This window comes from Myotis daubentonii, chromosome 3 (assembly GCF_963259705.1).
Source record: "Myotis daubentonii chromosome 3, mMyoDau2.1, whole genome shotgun sequence".
NCBI lineage: Eukaryota > Metazoa > Chordata > Mammalia > Chiroptera > Vespertilionidae > Myotis > Myotis daubentonii.
The window spans coordinates 148213125-148234048 of NC_081842.1; the positions used below are offsets into that span (position 1 = coordinate 148213125).

General features: G+C 36.5%; 1 protein-coding gene across 2 annotated transcripts; it reads left to right on the forward strand.

The window, feature by feature from the left end:
- The first annotated feature begins 234 nt into the window (after positions 1-234).
- TMED5 (transmembrane p24 trafficking protein 5) lies at positions 235-15773 on the forward strand. Of its 2 annotated transcripts, XM_059688877.1 has the most exons (5): positions 235-638; positions 5887-5984; positions 8902-9094; positions 11631-11670; positions 12264-12480. In XM_059688877.1, the coding sequence occupies exons 1-5, from the start codon at positions 450-452 to the stop codon at positions 12332-12334; spliced, it is 591 nt and encodes a 196-aa protein (XP_059544860.1). In that variant the 5' UTR covers positions 235-449; the 3' UTR covers positions 12335-12480. The 2 variants fall into 2 exon arrangements, with proteins under 2 accessions (XP_059544860.1, XP_059544859.1); XM_059688876.1 differs by lacking the exon at positions 11631-11670 and having other exon boundaries at positions 264-638; positions 8902-9085; positions 12264-15773.
- The last annotated feature ends 5151 nt before the right edge of the window (positions 15774-20924 follow it).

Consider the following 20924-nt stretch of genomic DNA (forward strand, 5'->3'; position numbering starts at 1 on the left):
CCACCTCCCCGCCTCTGCGCCGGGTAACGCAGGCGGCGTGGGGCCTGCTGGGAATCGTGGTCTGAGAGCGCCGCCCGGACGGCTCGCTCGGAACTACATTTCCCACAATTACCCCCCAAGGCGCCCATTGGCCTGCAGGAAGCTATGGGAACCTGCGGCTGTGGGCGTGCGAGGCGGGCGGTGCTCACGCCGGCCGTGAGGGAGCCGGGACCTAGGAGGGTGCGGAAGGGACTGCTGGCCCCGCCCTCAGTCCCCCCTCACCCTTTGGAGGTTGGCGAATGCTCCTCAGTGGGAGTGTTTGCCGCCGCTGCGGCCGCCGCCTGGAGTGTCCTCAGGCTCCGGGTTTCCCTGCCTCGCCAGCCACGCGGAGTCCGGGGAGGCAAGCGGAGCCTGGGTGCCGATAGCCCACACCGCCCACGCCTTTTCCAGCCCGAGATCGCCCGGCAGGGATGGGCGAAAAGACCTGGCTGCCCTTCCCGGTGCTGCTCCTGGCCGCTCTGCCCCCGGCGCTGCTGCCCGGGGTGGCGGGCTTCACGCACTCCTTGGACAGCGACTTCACCTTCACGCTGCCGGCCGGCCGGAGGGAGTGTTTCTACCAGCCCATGCCCCTGAAGGCCTCGCTGGAGATCGAGTACCAGGTCAGTGCGGAGGGTGAGCCGGCCCCCCTCCTTCCGCCCGGCTGACCGCGTCGTCGCCCCTCGCCCGCTTGGCGACGGGTCGGGGGCGCGGGGTGGTGCGGCGCGGGGGCCGCGGGAAGCCGCCGCCGCCGCCTTCGCGCAGGCGCGCTCTGCCGCCGGGGAGCCGAGAAGTTAGGCGGGACGGGAGTTGGCTGCGCTCTGCCTTTTCCCCTTTCCTCCCGTCGTAGAGCGGCCAGCGCCGCGGATGGCGGTGGTTTTTTCTGTTTCACAATTCGCCCGTCGCTTCGCTAGCCAGTCCACGCTCCAGGGACTGAGAATTTCACAATTCAGGGCTAATACACGTTCTCCTTAGTCATTGGATGAGATGATGGTATTTGTTTTATTCACGCCGCCACCCTCGCCCAAATGCAAATATCGTAAGTTGTAACTGTCCTTTCTGCAGTTAAGGATTTTTGAATTGGACCATGCGATTATCAAGCAATCCGATTTCGGTATAAACCTGTGAAAAAGACTATGGATGTATGCAATGGTACATTTGCTTATCAGTTACATATTTTTTAATCGAATTAGATCTAATTGTATATTAAAGCGATATAACCTTTCATTTCCGCATTAGAAGCTTCTCCCATATCACTGGCTTCTTTTTATCTGCACAGTAGTGTGTAGGAAATTGCCTTCATTTATACAGCCCTCTGGTAGAGGGTAATTTCTTAGAAGAAATCTTGTTAGTTCAACACAGCTGATTTCGATGTCTCTAGGTAGCACTGCAAAAAGAGATGCGCTGGTGTGGTTCATCTTTTAATTTTTTTACAAGTTACATAATTTATAATCAGGTGTCACTTTTTTTTCAGGTCTCACTTTTTAAAAAATATATATTTTTATTGATTTCACAGAGGAAGGGTGAGGGGGAGAGAGAGAGAGAGAAAAGCATCAATGATGAGAGAGAATCACCTGCACGCTCCCCAGTGCAGGCGAGTGCCCTTGACGGGAATTGAACCGGACCCTTCAGGCCACAGGCCCCTTGCTCTATCCACTCAGCCAAACCGGCTAGGACAGGTGTCACTTTTTTAAAGTTGATGTAGGGAATCTTTTTCAGTAACAGGTACTGTCATATATAGAGCAAAATAAAGAGTTATGCTGGATTTTCATGCGAAGGGACTTCAGAATTAGATTATTTATAGATGTATAAGGTAAGCATAGAGAGTAAAGAATCTAATGTCACACATAATTAGCAAAACCAAATCCAGACCTCTTGCTCGCCAGACCTCGACATTTTAAAAATGTCCAGTCTAGTTCAAAAGTTCACTTACTGAACAGTTAACTATATGCCAATAATTGGGGGGTGGGGGGAAGGGGGTAAAAACAAAAGAAAGAGTCCCTGTTTTCAGGAGGTTCTTGAAATATTTAAGGAGCACTGGCTCATAAGCAGGTAATTTCAGTAAAGTATGGTTAAGTGCTCATAGAGAAGGGCCACTTCTCTGGGGTTTCAGAAAAGGATACCTGAAGAAAATAAATTTGAATCTAGAAAGATGCTTAAGTGAAACAAGGATGCAAGGAAGAGGGGACATTTCAAAAAAAGGAACAAAATGAATATGCATTTTGCATTCTGAAAATGCATAGTGGGAGTGTTTTGGCTGTAGGCAGTATGAAGTGGAAGTTACAAGTGCTGAGGTTTTATGAGACTTCAAGTCTAGAAAGTCTAGAGTGGGAGTAAAATAAAAAGGTTAGAGAGATAACCGGAGGCTTTATCATGGGTCATGATCTGAGCCTTGCGCACCATTTTAAGTAGCTTTGTCCTTATTCTGTGCAAGAGCCATTGAAGATTTAAGCAGCATGGTAACGGAGTCAAAAATGTTTGTCCGATAGATCACTGCATAGTGCGGAAGATGGGTTTAAGTAAGTCAAAATGAGAGGCAAGGAAATCAGTGAAATGGTCTACAAGACAGCAATTTGTACTATTCAAAAACGCCTCAGTATTTACCCAGGTATTAGGGAGGAAGTCTATTTTAACTTCTGACCTCTTATGATTAAGAGCTCTAGCGCTAGAGGTAAAATGCCTGAGTTGAAATCCTCTCAATTACTACCTGTGTGATTTTGTACAAGTTACTTAACCTCTGTCTTGTAAAATAGAGATAATAGTAATTGTCTCCTAGATTTGAAAAAAAATGAGTAAATGATTGTTCATAGACCATCTCCGACACATAGTAAATATTAAATGAATGTGTGTGTGTTTTTTACATTTACACTTCTAGTGTTATGTAGCTGGCTTGGTTTAGCTTTATACTTTGTATAAAGGGACTGTTCCCCCAAAGCATTCACTCTCCCTAAACCATTTAATTGTTTTCATTGAGGAGAAAAGTATAATCATTTAATGTCTATAAACCTAGACAATGTAGGAGGAATGTGTAAGGTAGAGATCATCTTCAGCCCTTTGCATTTCCCTACTCCATGATTAATTTCCAACAAGTAAGCTCTGGTTTTTGTCTTAGTATTTAAAATTTCAGGGAATTGGTGTTCCAGACACTGCCTTGGAGTTACTGTGACAAACTGATGAGCCCTACATTATATTGTTCTCAAAATTTTTTAATGTCAATACATGTATCTTATGAATAATGTAGATCATTTACTTAAAAATTTAAATCTTTGGCCCAGCCACTGTGGCTCAGTGGTTGAGCATCGACCTATGAACCAAGAAGTTATGGTTCGATTCCTGGTCGGGACATGTGCCCAGGTTGCAGGATCGATCCCCAGTGTGGGGCTGCAGGAGGCAGCCGATCAAGGATTCTCACTTGTCCTATCTCTTGCTTCCTCTCCCTTCCTTTCTGAAGTCAATAAAAATATATTTTAAAAAAGAACACGTGATAAGGCATTGAGGAGTAAGACACTACTTTTGAGGAATTGAAACATTATTACCATAGCACACAGACAGGGGAAAGTGGCACTTGCCTTTCATGTTCCATTAAAATCAGTGGGGAGCCGAAACCGGTTTGGCTCAGTGGATAGAGCATCGGCCTGCGGACTGAAAGGTCCCAGGTTCGATTCCGGTCAAGGGCATGTACCTGGGTTGCGGGCATATCCCCAGTAGGAGATGTGCAGGAGGCAGCTGATCGATGTTTCTCTCTCATTGATGTTTCTAACTCTCTATCTCTCTCCCTTCCTCTCTGTAAAAAATCAATAAAATATATATATAAAAAAATAATAATAATAAAAAAATCAGTGGGGAGTTTAGATTTGGATTATGGTGTAAGTTGGCTTCTGTGTTTTTTAAAAATATATTTTTATTGATTTCAGAGAGGAAGGGAGAGAGAGATAGAAACATCAATGATTAGAGAGAATCATTGATCAGTTAGCTGCCTTTGCACGTCCCACACTGAGGATCGAGCCCGCAACCCGGGAATGTGCCCTGACAGGAATGGAACAGTCATCTCCTGGTTCATAGGTTGAAGCTTAACCACTGAGCCATGATGGCTGGGCAGCTTCTGTATTCTTAAGTGCCATTTTTAACAATTTCATTAAGCCTGATAGCCACTAACAAAAATATATTTTAAACTTAGCTTTACTGAAATCTTTGCTTAGTTTTGTTAGAGCTCGTTTTCTGACTTAATGGATTTTTTTTTTTTTTTTTGAGGATAACCTGAGTAATTCTTTTAGTATGTTTTGAGTCCTTGGGTATCTGAAAATTGCTCTTACTTTTTACTTTCACTTCAGTAAGTACTATAATTTTTATTTTTACTTGGGAACATTGAAGTCATGGTTCCATTGTGGGTTTTTTGCATCTTCTATGTAAGAATTCTGATGCCAATCCCAATTCTTGATATTTTTCAGTCTTTACTACTGGTGTTGGAAGTTTCCAGATTGTTCTTTTTAAATCCTTTGGAAGAGTCAATAGGATTTTTGGATCTTTTTTTATTTATACTGCTTTCCATCTATTAAACTCTTTCAGTCTAATGAATTTTATCTTTTGAAGCAGGAATTTTTATTCTCTTATTTGATGATTTCTTCCCTTCATTTCTCTTGGTTCTCTCCTTTTGAAATGCTTACTAGATGAATAATTTAAAATCTTTAGCTCTGTGCTTCATAAGGGACTTACCATTTTCCTCATACTTTTCATCTATACTTTTTCACCTTATTCTGAGAATTCCTTGGCTCGTTCTAATGCTCTGATTTTTAGGCTTCATCTATGTTCATTCTGCTAACATTGCACTTGTTTATAGTGCACATTTAATTGTGAGTTTTGAGATCAATAGATACTGGTAGCTGGATATAGCCTTTGCTCAGTAGAGTATCTTCCAGAAATTCCTTTCTCTTCAAGTCTCTTAACAGGCTTCTTGATTTCTGGTGGTGTTATGGATTATTTATATTATGTTTTCTTCATTTCATTGGGATTTAAAGAAGAATTGTATATATTTAACTTGCCATTTGAAGCCAGTTGTTTTGGTTTTTTTGTCAGTAAGTAGAGCACAGGAGTAGGTAATCTTTTATATCATTCTATTAAAGCCACCAAGAAAAATAAAGTGGAGTGTTACATAAGAAAAAGAGTAGCCATGGGAGGGAGATTGGTGAGTTCATATTTTCTGGCTATGCCACTTATTTGCTGTATCATCTTGGGAAAATTTCTTCTCTCTGCCTTCATTTTTTTTTTTTTTATTAAAATGAGAACAATAATAAGACCTACGTTTTAGAGTTGTTTTGAGGAATAAATTAACCCACATAAAGCACTTACAAGACAATGTGTGGCATAAACTGTAATTGTGAACTGCTCTCTTCGCAGCAGCAGCAGTAGGAGGACATTTGGGGATTGTAAAGGAACAGATTGTGTTCATTGGCCAGTAAGTAAGCAGCCTACCTTGAATGTATTGTTCATATTGGGGAATAATATATGAATGTGTTGAAGAAGTCAGTTGGAGTCAGATCATGGTGGTCTCAAATTCTAGACTAAGTATCAGCTAATTCTTATTTTATTCTACAGGGCTTCTCAACTTGAAGGCACTGTTTTAGGAAGATTATTTCACTAATACCTGTAAGGCCTAAATTTCCATGATAGCCAACAGGAATTGGTACAAAAGAGAACAGTTCCAAAAATGAATGGAATTGAACTAGATGATCTTTCTGCTCCTTTCTAGCCATAATGAGTCCATTGACTTTCTTACCCCTCTAGGTTTATAAAGAAAGTCTCTTCATTATGGGATCTACTTTCTATAATTTATTTTCAGAATTTGTAATATATGTTCTCTTCTGTATTCTACAGGTTTTAGATGGAGCAGGATTAGATATTGATTTCCATCTTGCTTCTCCAGAAGGAAGAACCTTAGTTTTTGAACAAAGAAAATCAGATGGAGTTCACACGTAAGTAATCTCTTAGTTGATTCCTTGAGCTGAATAATACCAATGGGACCATCTACAAGGCAGGAACATTTAGCACATTTGATACTAAATATCAATATAAAATTATTCCATATGAACATTTTATTATTTGTTGTTACTATTATTATTATTATCATTATTATTTTTAATCCTCACTCGAGGACATGCTTAACCAGGGATCAAACCTACAACCTAGGTATGTGCCCTGACTAGGAATTAAATCCTAAACCCTTCGGTGTACAGGATGACTTTGCTCCAACCAACTAAATCACACCAGCCAGGATACCAAATGAACATTTTAAACAATCCTTTTTATTTATTTTTTAATGTATTTTTATTGATTTTAGAGAGGGGAAGGGAGAGGGATAGAGAGAGAGAAACATTGGTGATGAGAATCACTGATTGGCTGCCTCCTGTGGGGATTGAGCCTGCAACCCAGGCATGTGCCCTGACTGGGAATTGAACCATGACTTTCTGGTTCATAGGCCAATGCTCAACCACTGAGCCACACTGGCGGCCTAAATAGTCCTAGATAGTGGTCTAAAAAACTAGAATATTTTCCATTAACCTTTTTCTTTTTCTTTAGGCATTTTGTATTGATCCTGTTTTTTCCTTGCTTTGTTTAAATAGATAAGTATTCCCTAAATATTATATGCAATCTATTGTGTCATTTTGAACCAACCTTTTTGGCTAGAAGAGGCCTTCCATTTTAACTGTAAATTACACTTCCAGGTAATTTATTATCTCTGCCCATTCTTTTCTTCCTTAAAACAACAGTAAAATACATTTGTGAGTATAAGTAAAAATTGTTTTACTCAGACCTTACTCTTTTTAGACGATTAGAAGACCTGAAAGTAAAAGATGTGACCATAGGAAACCATATAAAAAGAAAATACTTGTTATAACACTTTCAGTTTAAATTTGACAACTGGCCATATATTCCCTTTTTTCATCTATTTTCCTTTTTCCATCTGTCACTGGTGTTTTGTTGTTCTATTATTTTACTTTAGCTCTTTCATTACTCAGTATTGTTGTGTTTAAACTAAACTGAATTTATAGGAAAAAGAGCGAATACAGAGTATCTAATATTTGCCATAAATGAGGCCTTGCATTTTATATGCTTCTAAATTAATTCTTCCAATCCACTGTGAGATAGATTCTTTGATTCCCTAATTCCCATTTTACAGACAAGGAAGCTCAGAGAAGTTAAATAAGTCTGCAGGGGTATATATTTATTAAGCGGAGGCAGGATGGACCAAAATATTTACTTTCTACCATATGATGCTTAGAACATCCCTGGCACATAGTACATGTAAGTACTAGTTATTATTATAATTATTGGTGTTTATTAACCAAAGTACCTGGCATGGTAATTGATAGTAAATACTGAATACATGTATGACTGAAGGAGGGGGAAAATGTCTCCACCATAATTTTTCAAGATACTCATTTCAGAGTGCTTTGTAAAGCGGCTTTTTCCTATGTAGAGCTCAGGAAAAATATTTGCATAAACTATTAATATATAAAATAAATTACCATTTTAAAAGTCAGTTTAGATTGATATGCTTAGGATTAACTATGCTTTCTCTTTGATAGGTATATGAACAAGAAATAAAAATGTAGTTCACCTTTAAATTTCAGAATATAGAAAATATATAGAGTTTCTCTCAATTTTTATTTCCTCTCCAGTTTTATGCTTTCTTTTAGAGATAAATTAATATTGACTCTTAGAGGGAAAAGGTATTTTATTGCTTTAGTACACAGAATTGCCTCTCATTAAAACATTGGGAGACAGAAATTAATTTATAAGAGTTTGCATTTATTGAGTTCTTTTGATGTGCCCGGAAACTATTCTAAGCACTTTACATGTATTTGTATACATATTATTCTTCACCACAATCCTATGAGTTACATGATATTTTTATCATTTTACCAATGAGGAAATTGAGACCTAAAGCTCTTAAGTAAACTGATGGCAGGTTACACAGCTAGTCAACAGTGAAGCCAGGATCTAAAACCCATGCAGTCTAATTCACTCTTAATCACTACATGAAGTTTACACATCTACTTTGTAAATATTAGATTTTAATACACATTTTATCTTTAGCTATATTAACTTTTTAAAGACAACTAAAATCTCAGTTACAGCATTGAAATAGTTTTTTCTTAATTTAAATCTTTAAAATAAATACTGTCCTTCTAGAAGTCGGGATAAGTAAAAATTTCTCCAAACAGAGCCTTATAACAGATTAAATAATACCTATTTGTCTAACACTGCCTGTAATGAAGAGTTGTATATAAATGCATTTTTCTAAACAACGGAATTAATATTACCCTAACTGCATTCCAAAGATGTACTTATTTGGTAGGAGTCCTGGAAGAAAGCATTTAGGAAAATCAATCACTGGTTTTGAAAAAAAACACCAAAAACTCATTTTATAAATTAATCTCAATTGAAGGCGAGGTTTGTAGTCATAAATATTGAAGTTCATTGTGAGTTATCATGTATCTAGTTTTTAATTCAATTCTTTTCCAAAAATTATGTCAAGACCATTTACCGTAATGCCAAGCACATCTAGATTGCAAGTATAGTACTTGAATATACAGTGGTGGGCAAAAGTAGGTTTACACTTGTGAGTACTCGAAACAGAGTTGATTTTTGTATTATTAGTTATTGTATTACTTATTTGTATTAAACTGTAAACCTATTTTTGCCTACCTCTATATATTTCTAGGTTGCCTCTCCCAAAAAATTATAAATTATCTTTTAAATCTAAGGAAGTCTATCAGTAAGCTGTCCAATTATTATTACCGGTTACTTCTTCTATCTGTAGTATTTTTTCCTTTGATTTGAAATATAAGTACTGATAATGGAAGACATGTACTTTTTTTAATACAGGGTAGAGACGGAAGTTGGGGACTACATGTTCTGCTTCGATAATACATTCAGCACCATTTCTGAGAAGGTGATTTTCTTTGAGTTAATCCTGGATAATATGGGAGAACAGGAGCAAGAACAAGAGGACTGGAAGAAATATATTACTGGCACAGATATGTTGGATATGAAACTAGAAGATATCCTGGTCAGTATGGTCTATTAATGAAATAATAAAAATTATTAACATCCAGAGGTTTTACTCTGTGACAGGCACTGGCTAAGTATTGTAACTGCATTATCTCATATAATCCTTACTTAACTCTATCAGGATCATCTCTATTTCCCAATAAGGAAATTGTATTTTAGGGGGGATTAAGTAACATTCCTATCACATAAACAGAGAGAGAGAACTAGAATTTGAATACAGGCTCTTAACTGCAAAACTTCCTTAGAATATTCACTAACAGAAGAATATAATAATCTGTTGCATACTTGCACTGAGTAATTTGTAAACAGTTAAGATATACAGGCATTTTTCCCACATCATAGTTTTTATAACATGGAATTTTATATTATTTGATTAATTTGGGAACACTATTGGCATTACTCAAACCAGACCTAGCAATTATCAGAAACTAGCACTGCACTCAGGAGTGCAAACTTAGGATATGGCTTCTTTTCTTGAACTGCTTTAAGCTTTATTATAAACATGAATAATGAAACATGTATAAAAACCTATTTACATTTAATAATAGTACTGTCAGTGCTAGAGGGAAAGGTCATAACCCTTCAGCCACAGCTAGATGTGTAACCAAAGGACAGAACTTACTCAGTGATATGTGTAACTCCATTGTAGAAATTCTTGCAGGAGAAATAACATAGTTATTTCAAGTTTGAAACTGTAACACTTCTAATACTCTTATCACCTGAACTTTTTAAAAATAATGTGATATTTTGATAAATATATCTGAGTTTTCTTAGGAAAGGAATGATCAAATTATAGCAGAAGAGACATAAATCAGCTTAAGTTGGAATATTAAGTGGTCCTATCATATGTGTAATTCCTTGGTGACTGAGCTCTCTGAGCCTTGGTTTCCAACCCGGAAGATGGGGACAATACCTCTAGAGTTGTGAGGTTGAAATGTGATACACTATGTATATAAGTGCTTTAAACAGTGTCTGGCAAATAATAAATGTTAGTTTTCATACCTTTTCCACTGGTGTTACTCTGAATACAAACTGAAAGGCTAAAGTTTGATTGGCATTAGTTTTACCATGACATTTAAAAAATTATATATATATATATATATATATATATATATATATATATATATATATATGTATTTTTTTATTTATTTATTTATTTTTTTTTCAGAGAGGAGAGGGAGAGACAAATAGAGGCATCAATGATAAGAATCATCGATTGGCTGCCTCCTCCTGCAGGTCCTACACTGGGGATCAAGCCAATAACCCGGGCATGTGACCTGATGGGAATCAAACTGTGACCTCCTAGTTCATAGGTCAACTCCAACCAGTGAGCCACACTCGCCGGGCTACCATGACAGTTTTTTTTATCTCATCATGATTTCTTATGTATATTAAGCTTAGTTGAATTTTAGAACTAGAAGATGACTTAGATATTATTAATGTAGCTTCAGCCTCCTTCCTTTTCCCTTCCATTCCATTTTTTAGATAAGGAACTGGCTTACAATTAAAATGGAAATGCTATGTCCATATTTCCACTATAGTCCAATCTTCCCACACATTTAAAAAACCTCAATCAAATGAACATATTCTTCCATTTTAAATATATGTTACCAACAAGAACAAAATGCAAGTAGTTATAAATCTTATTAGTACTTCACTGCATTCTCCAGAGATTGACTTTACTCACACAGTTAAACAAAATGACCAGAAAGTTCCGATTTAAATATGGCTTAAAATACTTAGATTCCTTAAGAAAATAAAGTGTCTTTCAGGAGCTTTTTCCATTTGCTCCCCCAGACTTTGTATATGTGACTATCATCATTATGCTATTGAAAAGAACTATGCATGCTTTTTTTGAGGAGTTGAACTCCATATTTTCCTGGAAAATATCTATTTCTTTACAGAAATGCCCATATGATATTATATTTTGTAGTTTTATAGGATCAGCACAGCAGCCTGAAATTGAGTATATTTTTTTACTTAAATAAGGATTTTAAGCAAAGTGGGTCTCTAGGAAAAAAGTCTGTTGCTTGGATTTTTTTATTTTATACTAGAGACCTGGTGCACAAAATTTGTGCACATGTAGGGTCCCAAGGCCTGGCCAGCAATCAGGGCCTATCTGTGAGGTGACCATCGGGGCAATTGGAGGGTCCCTGCTGGCACCTGCCTTGGCCAGCCTGGCACTGCCTGCTCGCCAGCCAGCACTGCCCCCTGCTACTGCCTGCTTATTGGCTGGCCCCGCCCCCTGCCGCCGCCACTGGTCGCCTCCCTCTGTGGGGCGACCGGCGGGGCGATCAGGGTGACCCCACTGGCACCTGCCTTGACTGGCCTGGGGCCTGCAGGCTTGGGGCAGCTCCTGCATTGAACATCTGTCCCCTGGTGGTGAGTGTGCATCATAGCGACCGGTTGCTCCACCATTTGGTCAATTTGCATATTAGGCTTTTATTATATAGGATTATTTTAATTCTCAACTAAATTTTACCTTATATTCATATAGTCTATAGTTAGTCTTCAAATAATTTCTGATCAGGTCCGTACTATAGTTTTTTTTTCCAGAAGATATGCAGCTTAGAATGAATCTTGGTAAGTTTGTTTAATGAATGTGATCTTGTAATAAGTTTTTATTAACAATAGGTTGTTCTTTTTGGGTGTAAATAATGCACATATGAAGTTGAAATAGTTTTTAATTTCACTATTTTGTGAGATAAAAACATTGTGTGTTTTGCTAAATACTATATTGGACCAGATTAACATTCCAAGAAAAAAAAATATTAACATACAATGCATTAATTATATGAAGGCAAATTCCTAAAAACTTATCAGTTCTGTTTTTTAAAACATTTTCTTATAGTTGCATGGGATGAGAAAGAAATAATGTATGTAAAATTCCTGGCACTGTGCCAACTCAAATATATTTTCATTTTATTTAGTTTCAATTTGTAGCTTTGTTCGTGTGTTAAATAACTATTTATAAATAATAATTTAAATGTATCAGGAGAGCTATGACATAACCTTTCAGATAACCTTTATGTAATCTAAATAGCATCTGTTCCTTAATTAACATTGTGTTTAGATATGAAACATATGAATAGGAAGGGTACTGTAAAACACATTTTAAAATGAACTTAAAATTACTGAGAATTCTTTCATAGTAAAATTATTTTCTTTATCTCCAGGAATCCATCAACAGTATCAAGTCCCGACTAAGCAAAAGTGGTCATATCCAAACTCTTCTCAGAGCATTTGAAGCGCGTGATCGAAATATACAAGAAAGCAACTTTGATAGAGTCAACTTTTGGTCTATGGTTAATTTAGTGGTAATGGTGGTGGTGTCAGCCATTCAAGTTTATATGCTGAAGAGTCTATTTGAAGATAAGAGGAAAAGTAGAACTTAAAACTCCATATTGAAAAAGAGACAGAAAAATGCAATAAACTGTTACAGTCAAGACCATTAATAGTATTTCCAAAATGTTTTCAGTTATTACCATAAGTGTGAAAATTTTAATTTTAATGTGAAAGAAAAAGTCTTCACTTTCATCTGTGCAAGTAATCTTATTGCTCTGGTTATACTTAAGTGCATAGCAAATATTTTGCAGAGTATAGGTATAATTGAATGAAGCCATATTAATAATGGCATTTTCCTGTTTAAAAAAAATGCAAATGTGTCATAGGTGATTTTAAAAAAAGGAACTTTGGGCCTAAATGCAACACCAAACAATTTTTGTTTAATATTTTTTTTGTTGATTTTTGGAGAGAGAGAAACATCAATGTGAGAGGGAAACATCAATAGGCTGCCTTCTGCACACCTCCTACCAGGGATCTAGCCCATAACCTAGGCATGTACCCTGACCAGGAATTGAACCAGCAACCTTTCAGTGCAGGATGCCCAACCAACAACTGAGCAACACCAGCCAGGGCCTAATAATGTTGCTGGGTTTTTTTGTTTTTGTTTTTCTGTAAATCCTCACCCGAGGATTATTTTCCATTGATTTTTTTACAGTTTTTTTTTGGGGGAGGGGGGGGCAGGTGGGGAGATACATCGATTGGTTGCTCCTGCACACAACCTGACTGGGGCTGGGGATTGCACCTGCAACCCAGGTAGTGCCCTTGACCAGTAATCAAACCTGCGACCCTTTGGTGCCTGTGCCAACGCTCTAACCACTGATCCACACCAGCCAGGGCCGAACAATTTATTTATTTTTTATAAATTTTTTTAAATTGATTTCAGAGAGGAAGGGAGAGAGAAACGTCAGTGGTGAGAGAGAATCACCTGCCTCCTGCACGCCCCCTGTGGGGGATCGAGTCCGAACCCAGGCATGTGCCCTTAACTGGAATCGAACCCAGAACCCTTCAGTCTGCAGGCCAACACTCTATCCACTGGCCCAAACCAGCTAGGGCCAAACAATGTTTTTAAAAGATTCTCTTACCTAGAAGTTTCCTTGTAAATGTAGCAATTATAAATTAAATTTCCAACATACTAAGTTATAAATCATCTGAGAATTGACCTAATCATGGATTGAATATATCTTTAGAAGATGAAGACTCTACTTTTCTCTTTTTACATATGCATCTCTCCTCTAATGTAAATGGAAGCATAGCTGTGAAAAAGAGATTTGTGAGACTTTTATAACCAAATATATTTCAATTTAAAATATTAGCAACAAGTAATTAGTTTTATATACTTATCTTACATTCCCAAAAGTTGACATTGTGATAATTCTTAAAAATGCTAAGTCATAATTAAAATTAGGACAAATTATCTTTTTGAAATAAAGAGTTAAAGGTTGCTAAGTCTCCTTTAGGACTTATTCTGTCTAATCCTTAACTAAGGTATAGGATTTTAAAATTAAATGTGAGAGAAATAATTTTGTTTTTATGTTGTCAACAGTGTTAATTTTAACATGATTATTGAGTTGGATACATTATTACCAGCAGTTGTAAAGGAAATATTGCTAAAAGGATCTGGGCCTAACATAAATATCTCCTTTTCTGACTTCTCAAAATCAGTAAAAGAGAACTAATAAAGTCAATATAAAAAGAATTAAGGTAAGTATCTATAATCTAATGGGCCCCTCATAATGAACTAACCTTAATACAAATCATGAGATAATTTCCAGTTAACTAGAAGAAATATTACTTGGCTATGAACTTTTTTACAACTGTTCTGTTTGAATTATCTAATAAGTATTCGGGTACATTTTATGAAATATAAGTCCTATTGTAGTTTAGCATTGGGTATACATATTTATTACAAATATAACTTTCATAAAATGATTTTTCTGATCATTTTATTGACATTCAAGTAAAATTTGAAACCCACAGAATCCCAAGTTTGAATACTCATAAGTAAAGGCTGTACTGTCCTGGCCTCCTGCAGTCCGTGGAGTCTTACTCCAATACTAGTAATTAATTGAATAGCATTTTTAGGTTATACCCATTTGTAGTATTGTTTATAACAAATATGAGTTAGAAGCAGCCAACTTCTAAATTTGAGTACAGAATCCCTCTGTAGGTTAGTACTGCTGGCAATGTTAAGCAATGATTGATATCCAGAGAGAATGTTTTCATTATGCTTTATACTCTGTGGTACAAAAAGATTTATTTCCCTCCTTATGCCTTTGGGAACACAGAAACTTAGGTTTCCCTACTTTCAAGCTTTTTTAAAATCAGGTAAATGCCATGTATGATCAATTACCTTCATTGGCCAAGAACGTGCTTTAAGTGTCCAGGAATAGTCCCTGTAACATGCAAAACAAGGGCCAATAAGTCATTGCCTCTGAAGAGCCCTCCCCGTCACCCCTCCTATTAACCTAATGAGAAGCAAACTTAGAGTACTATAATAAAACAGTACAACATAAACTACTGCATCTTTTCTTTAAAACTGTGATTAAGAATTCTACCTCTTATGTATGGCTAGCAACTATACTGTACTCTTATTCCCTACCTAACAATGAATTTTTTACATCTTGTACATATGATTTCTGCCACTGATATTAAACCTATGATTCAGTAACTTCTCACCATGTAACAATGGCCTTATTTGGAAAAGAATTTAGGAAGATTGAGGACAATTTTATTTTTATAGACACAAAGTGAAAAGAGATTATTTAAGAAACATGTTATTTGTAATTAGCCAAAAGAAGTAAAATTGATAAGCAAAGGACTAAATTTTGAAATATTTCTGAAGCTATACTATTTTCTTCATGGTTTTTAATGCCAACATTCACTTTCATAGTTAAAATTATGCTAAAATTGAGTAAGCTATCAACAGCTTTTTGTCTTTCGTTTTTAATTAAAATACTGCAATATTTAAGTAAGGCCTAGCGTTTCGCTCTGATTTGCATTTGGGTAATTAATGATATGCTTTTCTTTCATGTGAATGTCAAGACATAAAGGATAAATAAATGGTTGAAATAGCATTGAAATAAATTACACATTCAAATGTAATTTCATGTTATGTTTATCCTTCTTAAGCATTGCTATTATGTCTTAACATTGACAAAGACTTGAGTTCCTATAATTGTATGCCTTCTCAAATGAAATTTTAAAGAAATTGATTCAGCATGTAATGGTGTTTCATCTGAAGTGTAATAATGCAGTGTTGTTCAAATTGCCTTATACTTGTGAACAACCATATTAAGTGAGAAATGAATACTGCACCGAGTGTAATAAAAATTTAAAAATCTGACTTGTCTTATCAGTTGTAAATGCTATCTAATCCTTCAAGTCTTTACTGATCTCATCTACTCTCCTTTCCACTTGAAAACCCATAGTTCACTGCATTTATTACATATCCTACCTTGCATTGGAGTTCTGCTTATATGTATACTTATTCATATATTGTCTAAACATGCATTGTAACTAAAAGGGCTCAAAATATAGAAGCAAAAATAATCAGTTCTGAAAGTTTGGAATGCTATAAATAAGCACTCTACTCCTCTACCCCACCACAAGAATTGTTTAGGTCTGGCATACGGCTCCAGAATCTTAAATTAACCATCACAATTTGGGATTCTGGTGTCCATTTTCCTTGAACCATTACTGGGTGATTTTGGGAAGTCAAAACTCCTTTGAATCCATTCACTGGTAGAAATATTGTAAAATCTTAAAACTTAGTTAAAATAGCCTATCAGAGTCCAGTACTTAGGGGTCATTCCCTTCACACCTTCTAGACAAGTCATTCTTCACCCCCAAGCTGGTAGAATTCCTAAGGCAGTTTTCTACTTCTACACTCCTGTCACTTTCAGGTGCCTGGGCTTCTGTAAGACTTGTGTCATTAGAAACGAGTCATACTACATTTACTATATATATATGGCATAAAATACATTCAAACCTAAGATGACATATGAAAGTATTGAGTCCATCTCAAAGTATGATGGACTCAATCCTTAAACCTGAAAGAGGAAGAAAAGAAAATGCAGGGCAGGTTAAAAATTTGGAGGTCTTCAATGACCATGAGTCAATAGCAAAATGAACAATGAGAATCAGTTATCCAACAATGAAATGAACTTCTTTATATAGAGAGAGACTACTTTCTAATCCTGGAAGTTTTCCAGTGGCAATATGATCGGATGTTACAAAAGGATTATTTCTACATCTGATATCAAGTGGGAGAATGAAGTAATTATAATTAGTCTATCCTTTTTACACTTATTTAAAATCTGAAAACTAGTAAAGCTATGAGACATGCCAGAGCTTCAAGAGACATATTTTAAAGTTATAGTTTGCTGGATTCTTGCTTGATACTCAAAAACCAATTGGAAATGAAATTAACACAATATCATTTACAATCACTCCAAAGAAAACAACATATTTTGGTATAAATCTAACAAAACATGTACAGGATCTATATGCTGAAAATTATCAAATGGAAAAAAACTTTAAAAATGGATTGGAAGTCAGTAAAAAGGTCAATTCTTCCTAAATCTATAAATTTAACATATTCCTACAAAAATCCAACAAGCTTTGTTTTTGTAGACAAACATTCTAAAAAGTTTAAATGGAAAAGCAAAGGACTGCCCTAGCCGGTTTTGCTCAGTGGATAGAGCATCAGCCTGTGACGGAAGGGTCTTGGGTTCAATTCCAGTCAAGGGCACATCCCCAGTAGGGGGCATGCAGAATGCAGTTGATCAATGATTCTCTCATGGTTGTTTCTCTCCCTCTCCCTTGCTCTCTATCTAAAATCAATAAAAACTTAAAGTTTTTTTTAAAAAAATATGTGGATGGCAAATAAGCATATAAAAAAGATGTTCAACATAATTAGCCATTAGGGAAATTCAAGTTAAAACCACAATGAGACAATGAGATTATCACTACACAACTAACAGGGTAGCTAAAATAAAAGTGACACCACCAAATGCTAGCAAGAATGCAAGAAAAATTGGGCCACTCATACATTGCTAGAGGTTTATAAAATGGTAAACTCACTCTGGAAAATATTTTGGCAATTTGTTATAAAATTAAACAGGAACTTATCATGCAACACAGCACTTCTACTCTTGGACACTTATCCCTGAGAAATGACAGCGTATGCTCAAATACAATCCTGTACATGTTATATAAGCAGCTTCATTTTTAACAGCCCACATGTCCTTAAAAGAGTGAATGGTTAAACTGGTACATCCACACTGTGGAATACTATGCAGCAATAAAAAGGAACAAACTATTGATACATGCAACAATTTGGATGGACCTCAAAGGAATTAGGTTAGTGGGGGGGGGGGGGAGGGATAAACTTAAAAGGTTACACACTGTATGATTCCTTTTACATAACATTCTTGAAATAACAAAATTATAGAGATGGAAAACAGATTAGTGGTCACCAGGTGTTAGGAATGCAGGGAAGAAAGGGAATGTGGCTATAAAGGCAGTCTTGTAGTAGAATAATTGTTTTCATTGTGGTTGTATATAAATCTACATGTGATAAAATAACAGAATTATATATAAACTTGTAAAATCAGTAAAATCTGAATAAATTGTGGATTGTACCAATGACATTTTCTGGACTTGATATTGTACTATATGCAAGATTTTACATTAGCGGAAACTAAAGAGTACAAAAGGACTCCCTGTACATTTTTTTGATGACTATTTGTGAGTTTATAATTATTTCAAAATAAAAAATTAAAACAAAAATGGGCAGATGAATTGTATGTTGGTATATACATATTTCTGAACAATTTAACTCTAGCTTCATTTTAAACCTAAATATTCTCTGAAAAAATGACCATCATTTTCAGTATTACTTTAATTAAGAACTTAATTACTAGTATAACAGTGAAACACTATATTCTTCAGGAAACTTAAGGGTTGAGTGAGCCTGATTGTTTTTACATGAAATATGAAAAGTTCAAAAGTCAACATTTTTCCTTTTTGAAGCAATGCTACATTCTAAAATATTGTCTACTAGTGAGGTTATGATGAAGTGGTTACTAGAACACAGCCTTGGGAAGTCCACACCTATTGGCAAAGTGTTGCAGAATCATCATTCTGAATCTCAACGGAGAAACTATCCTTGATTTTTTCAAATGCTGACTTTTTTCAGTGGATAATCAAGGAATATAGGTATATGGAAAATATTAAACATAGGATAATGTTTTCTTCACCAATAAAGGTAAGAAAGTCTTTTTTCTGTAAACGATCTTAGGATTAAGGAATATACATCACATGCAACTGAAAAGCAACTTATCCTATATAATAAAAGGCTAATATGCAAATTGTCCCCTCAACCAGGAGTTTGACCAGTTCGACCAGCGGGCAGGGCCAGCCGGCCAACTGCCCGCAGCCCCTTCCCCGGGCCAGCTGAGCCCGATTGGCCCCAATCGGGGTGGGCCAGCTGGACCCCACCCATGCACAAATTCATGCACCGGGCCCTCTAGTTAAGTATAATATAAACTACTGTAAATTTTTAAATGCCAAAGGGACATAAGTTTAAAACCAAATATGCAGCAACTATTTCACTACTCCTTGGACAAATAGCAAAGGAGAAAAGAATGAACAAAGATCAGTTTGTTTAGACAGGAAAACAAGGAAAGACTATAAAATAGTATGCAGATATCCCATATATTGTCAAAGGAGAGTATTTCCTTTTTGGCACCCAAGCAAAGATCAGGATGCAATACTTTTATATCCCCATAGTACCTAAATATTCCCAAGACAAAGTTTAATGTTTTAGGATAAGAAAAATCTGAACATTGCTATGCCTTGACCTTTGGAGAACAGAAAAGCAAAGAATCTGCCCTTAAAGAGTTGACAGCTTAACTGGAGAGAGATAATATTCAAGAATTATCAACTACTAATTTTTCCAAGTCAGCTTTCTCATTCATTGCTCCAGGAAATTTGGTAAGATCCCTCAAATTTAGGTTGTGTCCATCTTATGTACCATCTATACTTCGTTTTCAAAGCACTGATCGCACCATATCGTAATCCTATATAATAAAGATGTAGCTGAAACCGGTTTGGCTCAGTAGATAGAGTGTCGGCCTGCGGACTGAGGGGTCCCGGGTTCGATTCCGGTCAAGGGCATGTACCTGGGTTGCGGGCACATCCCCAGTGGGGGATGTGCAGGAGGCAGCTGATCGATGTTTCTCTCTCATCGATGTTTCTGACTCTCTATCTCTCTCCCTTCCTCTCTGTAAAAAATCAATAAAATATATTTTTTAAAAAAGATGTAATATGCAAATGGTCGATACGTAACGACCAACCGCGTAACGACCGGATCACAGATCAGCAGGAGGGTGAGGCAGCGAGCTACAAGTGGGCCGTGGAGAGCTACAGGAGAGGGCAGGGCAGCAAGCTATGAGGGGATGTGTGTGTGGAGGGAGCTACAGGAGGGCGGTAGCAAGCTACTGGCGCACAGATTCATGTGCAGGGCTACTAGTTAACACATATAAATCCTCTATCAGACCCTATTCTGAAGGCAGAGAACATGACTATTGTATCCACCACACCCGGTGTTTAGGACAATATTTGTTGGGACAAAGATGAGGCACACTGTTTATTATTAAGTAAAAAGTGAAATTTCAAAATAACATGAATGATCTTTTTCAGTAAAAAACAAACCAAAAAATAAAGTCTAAAAGGCTAGGGCTTATACACCATTTTCTCTGGACTGTAGAACTGAAAAAATCTTCAGAATATTTTAGTTTTGTGTTGTCTGAATTTTTCACTGAGTGAGAAATACTTTTATGTCATAATTAGAAATAGTAAAGCTTTTTAATTTTGGAGAAAAAATAATTGATATAAGACTTCCTCTCATTTTTCTCATCTACTTCCTACATCTTTCCTTATAATTGCCCTTTTCTTCTAAACCACATCTCCATTCTCTTAGAACTGCTTTACTAATTCTGTTTGTTGCCAGCTAAAATACAATATAAGGTTAAGAGGAAAAGCAATACTTTAGGAACAAATTAGCATTATTTCCTCTAAGTTAGGTTTAGATGAGGAAAAGGAATATTTTTTATCCCAGATGTGAATAATTTCTATTATAAGGAAAACCCAAATTAGAAGTTATTGCAGTTGCCTTATGAAGGGGACAATTTACTTGTTGATTGTAATATTGAGTTTTCAAAGTTTCTCTATTACTGAACTACAGCTTGTGCTTGCTATTTTCTAAACCTAAAGTATTTTTCAATACCATAGACCAGTGGTCGGCAAACTCATTAGTCAACAGAGACATATCAACAGTACAATGACTGAAATTTCTTTTGAGAGCCAAATTTTTTAAACTTAAACTATATAGGTAGGTACATTGTTATTAACTTAACAATTTTGGATTGAGTACTTAGTATTAACAACATGAGTTCAATACACTAATATATTTATGGAATGCCTATTAT

Excerpts from the sequence above, each read along its gene's own strand:
- TMED5 (XM_059688876.1), top strand. The coding sequence starts at position 450 with ATGGGCGAAAAGACCTGGCTGCCCTTCCCGGTGCTGCTCCTGGCCGCT. Across the intron at positions 5,985-8,901 it reads AAATCAGATGGAGTTCACAC|GGTAGAGACGGAAGTTGGGG; the intron begins GTAAGTAATCTC and ends TTTTTAATACAG. Across the intron at positions 9,086-12,263 it reads TGAAACTAGAAGATATCCTG|GAATCCATCAACAGTATCAA; the intron begins GTCAGTATGGTC and ends CTTTATCTCCAG.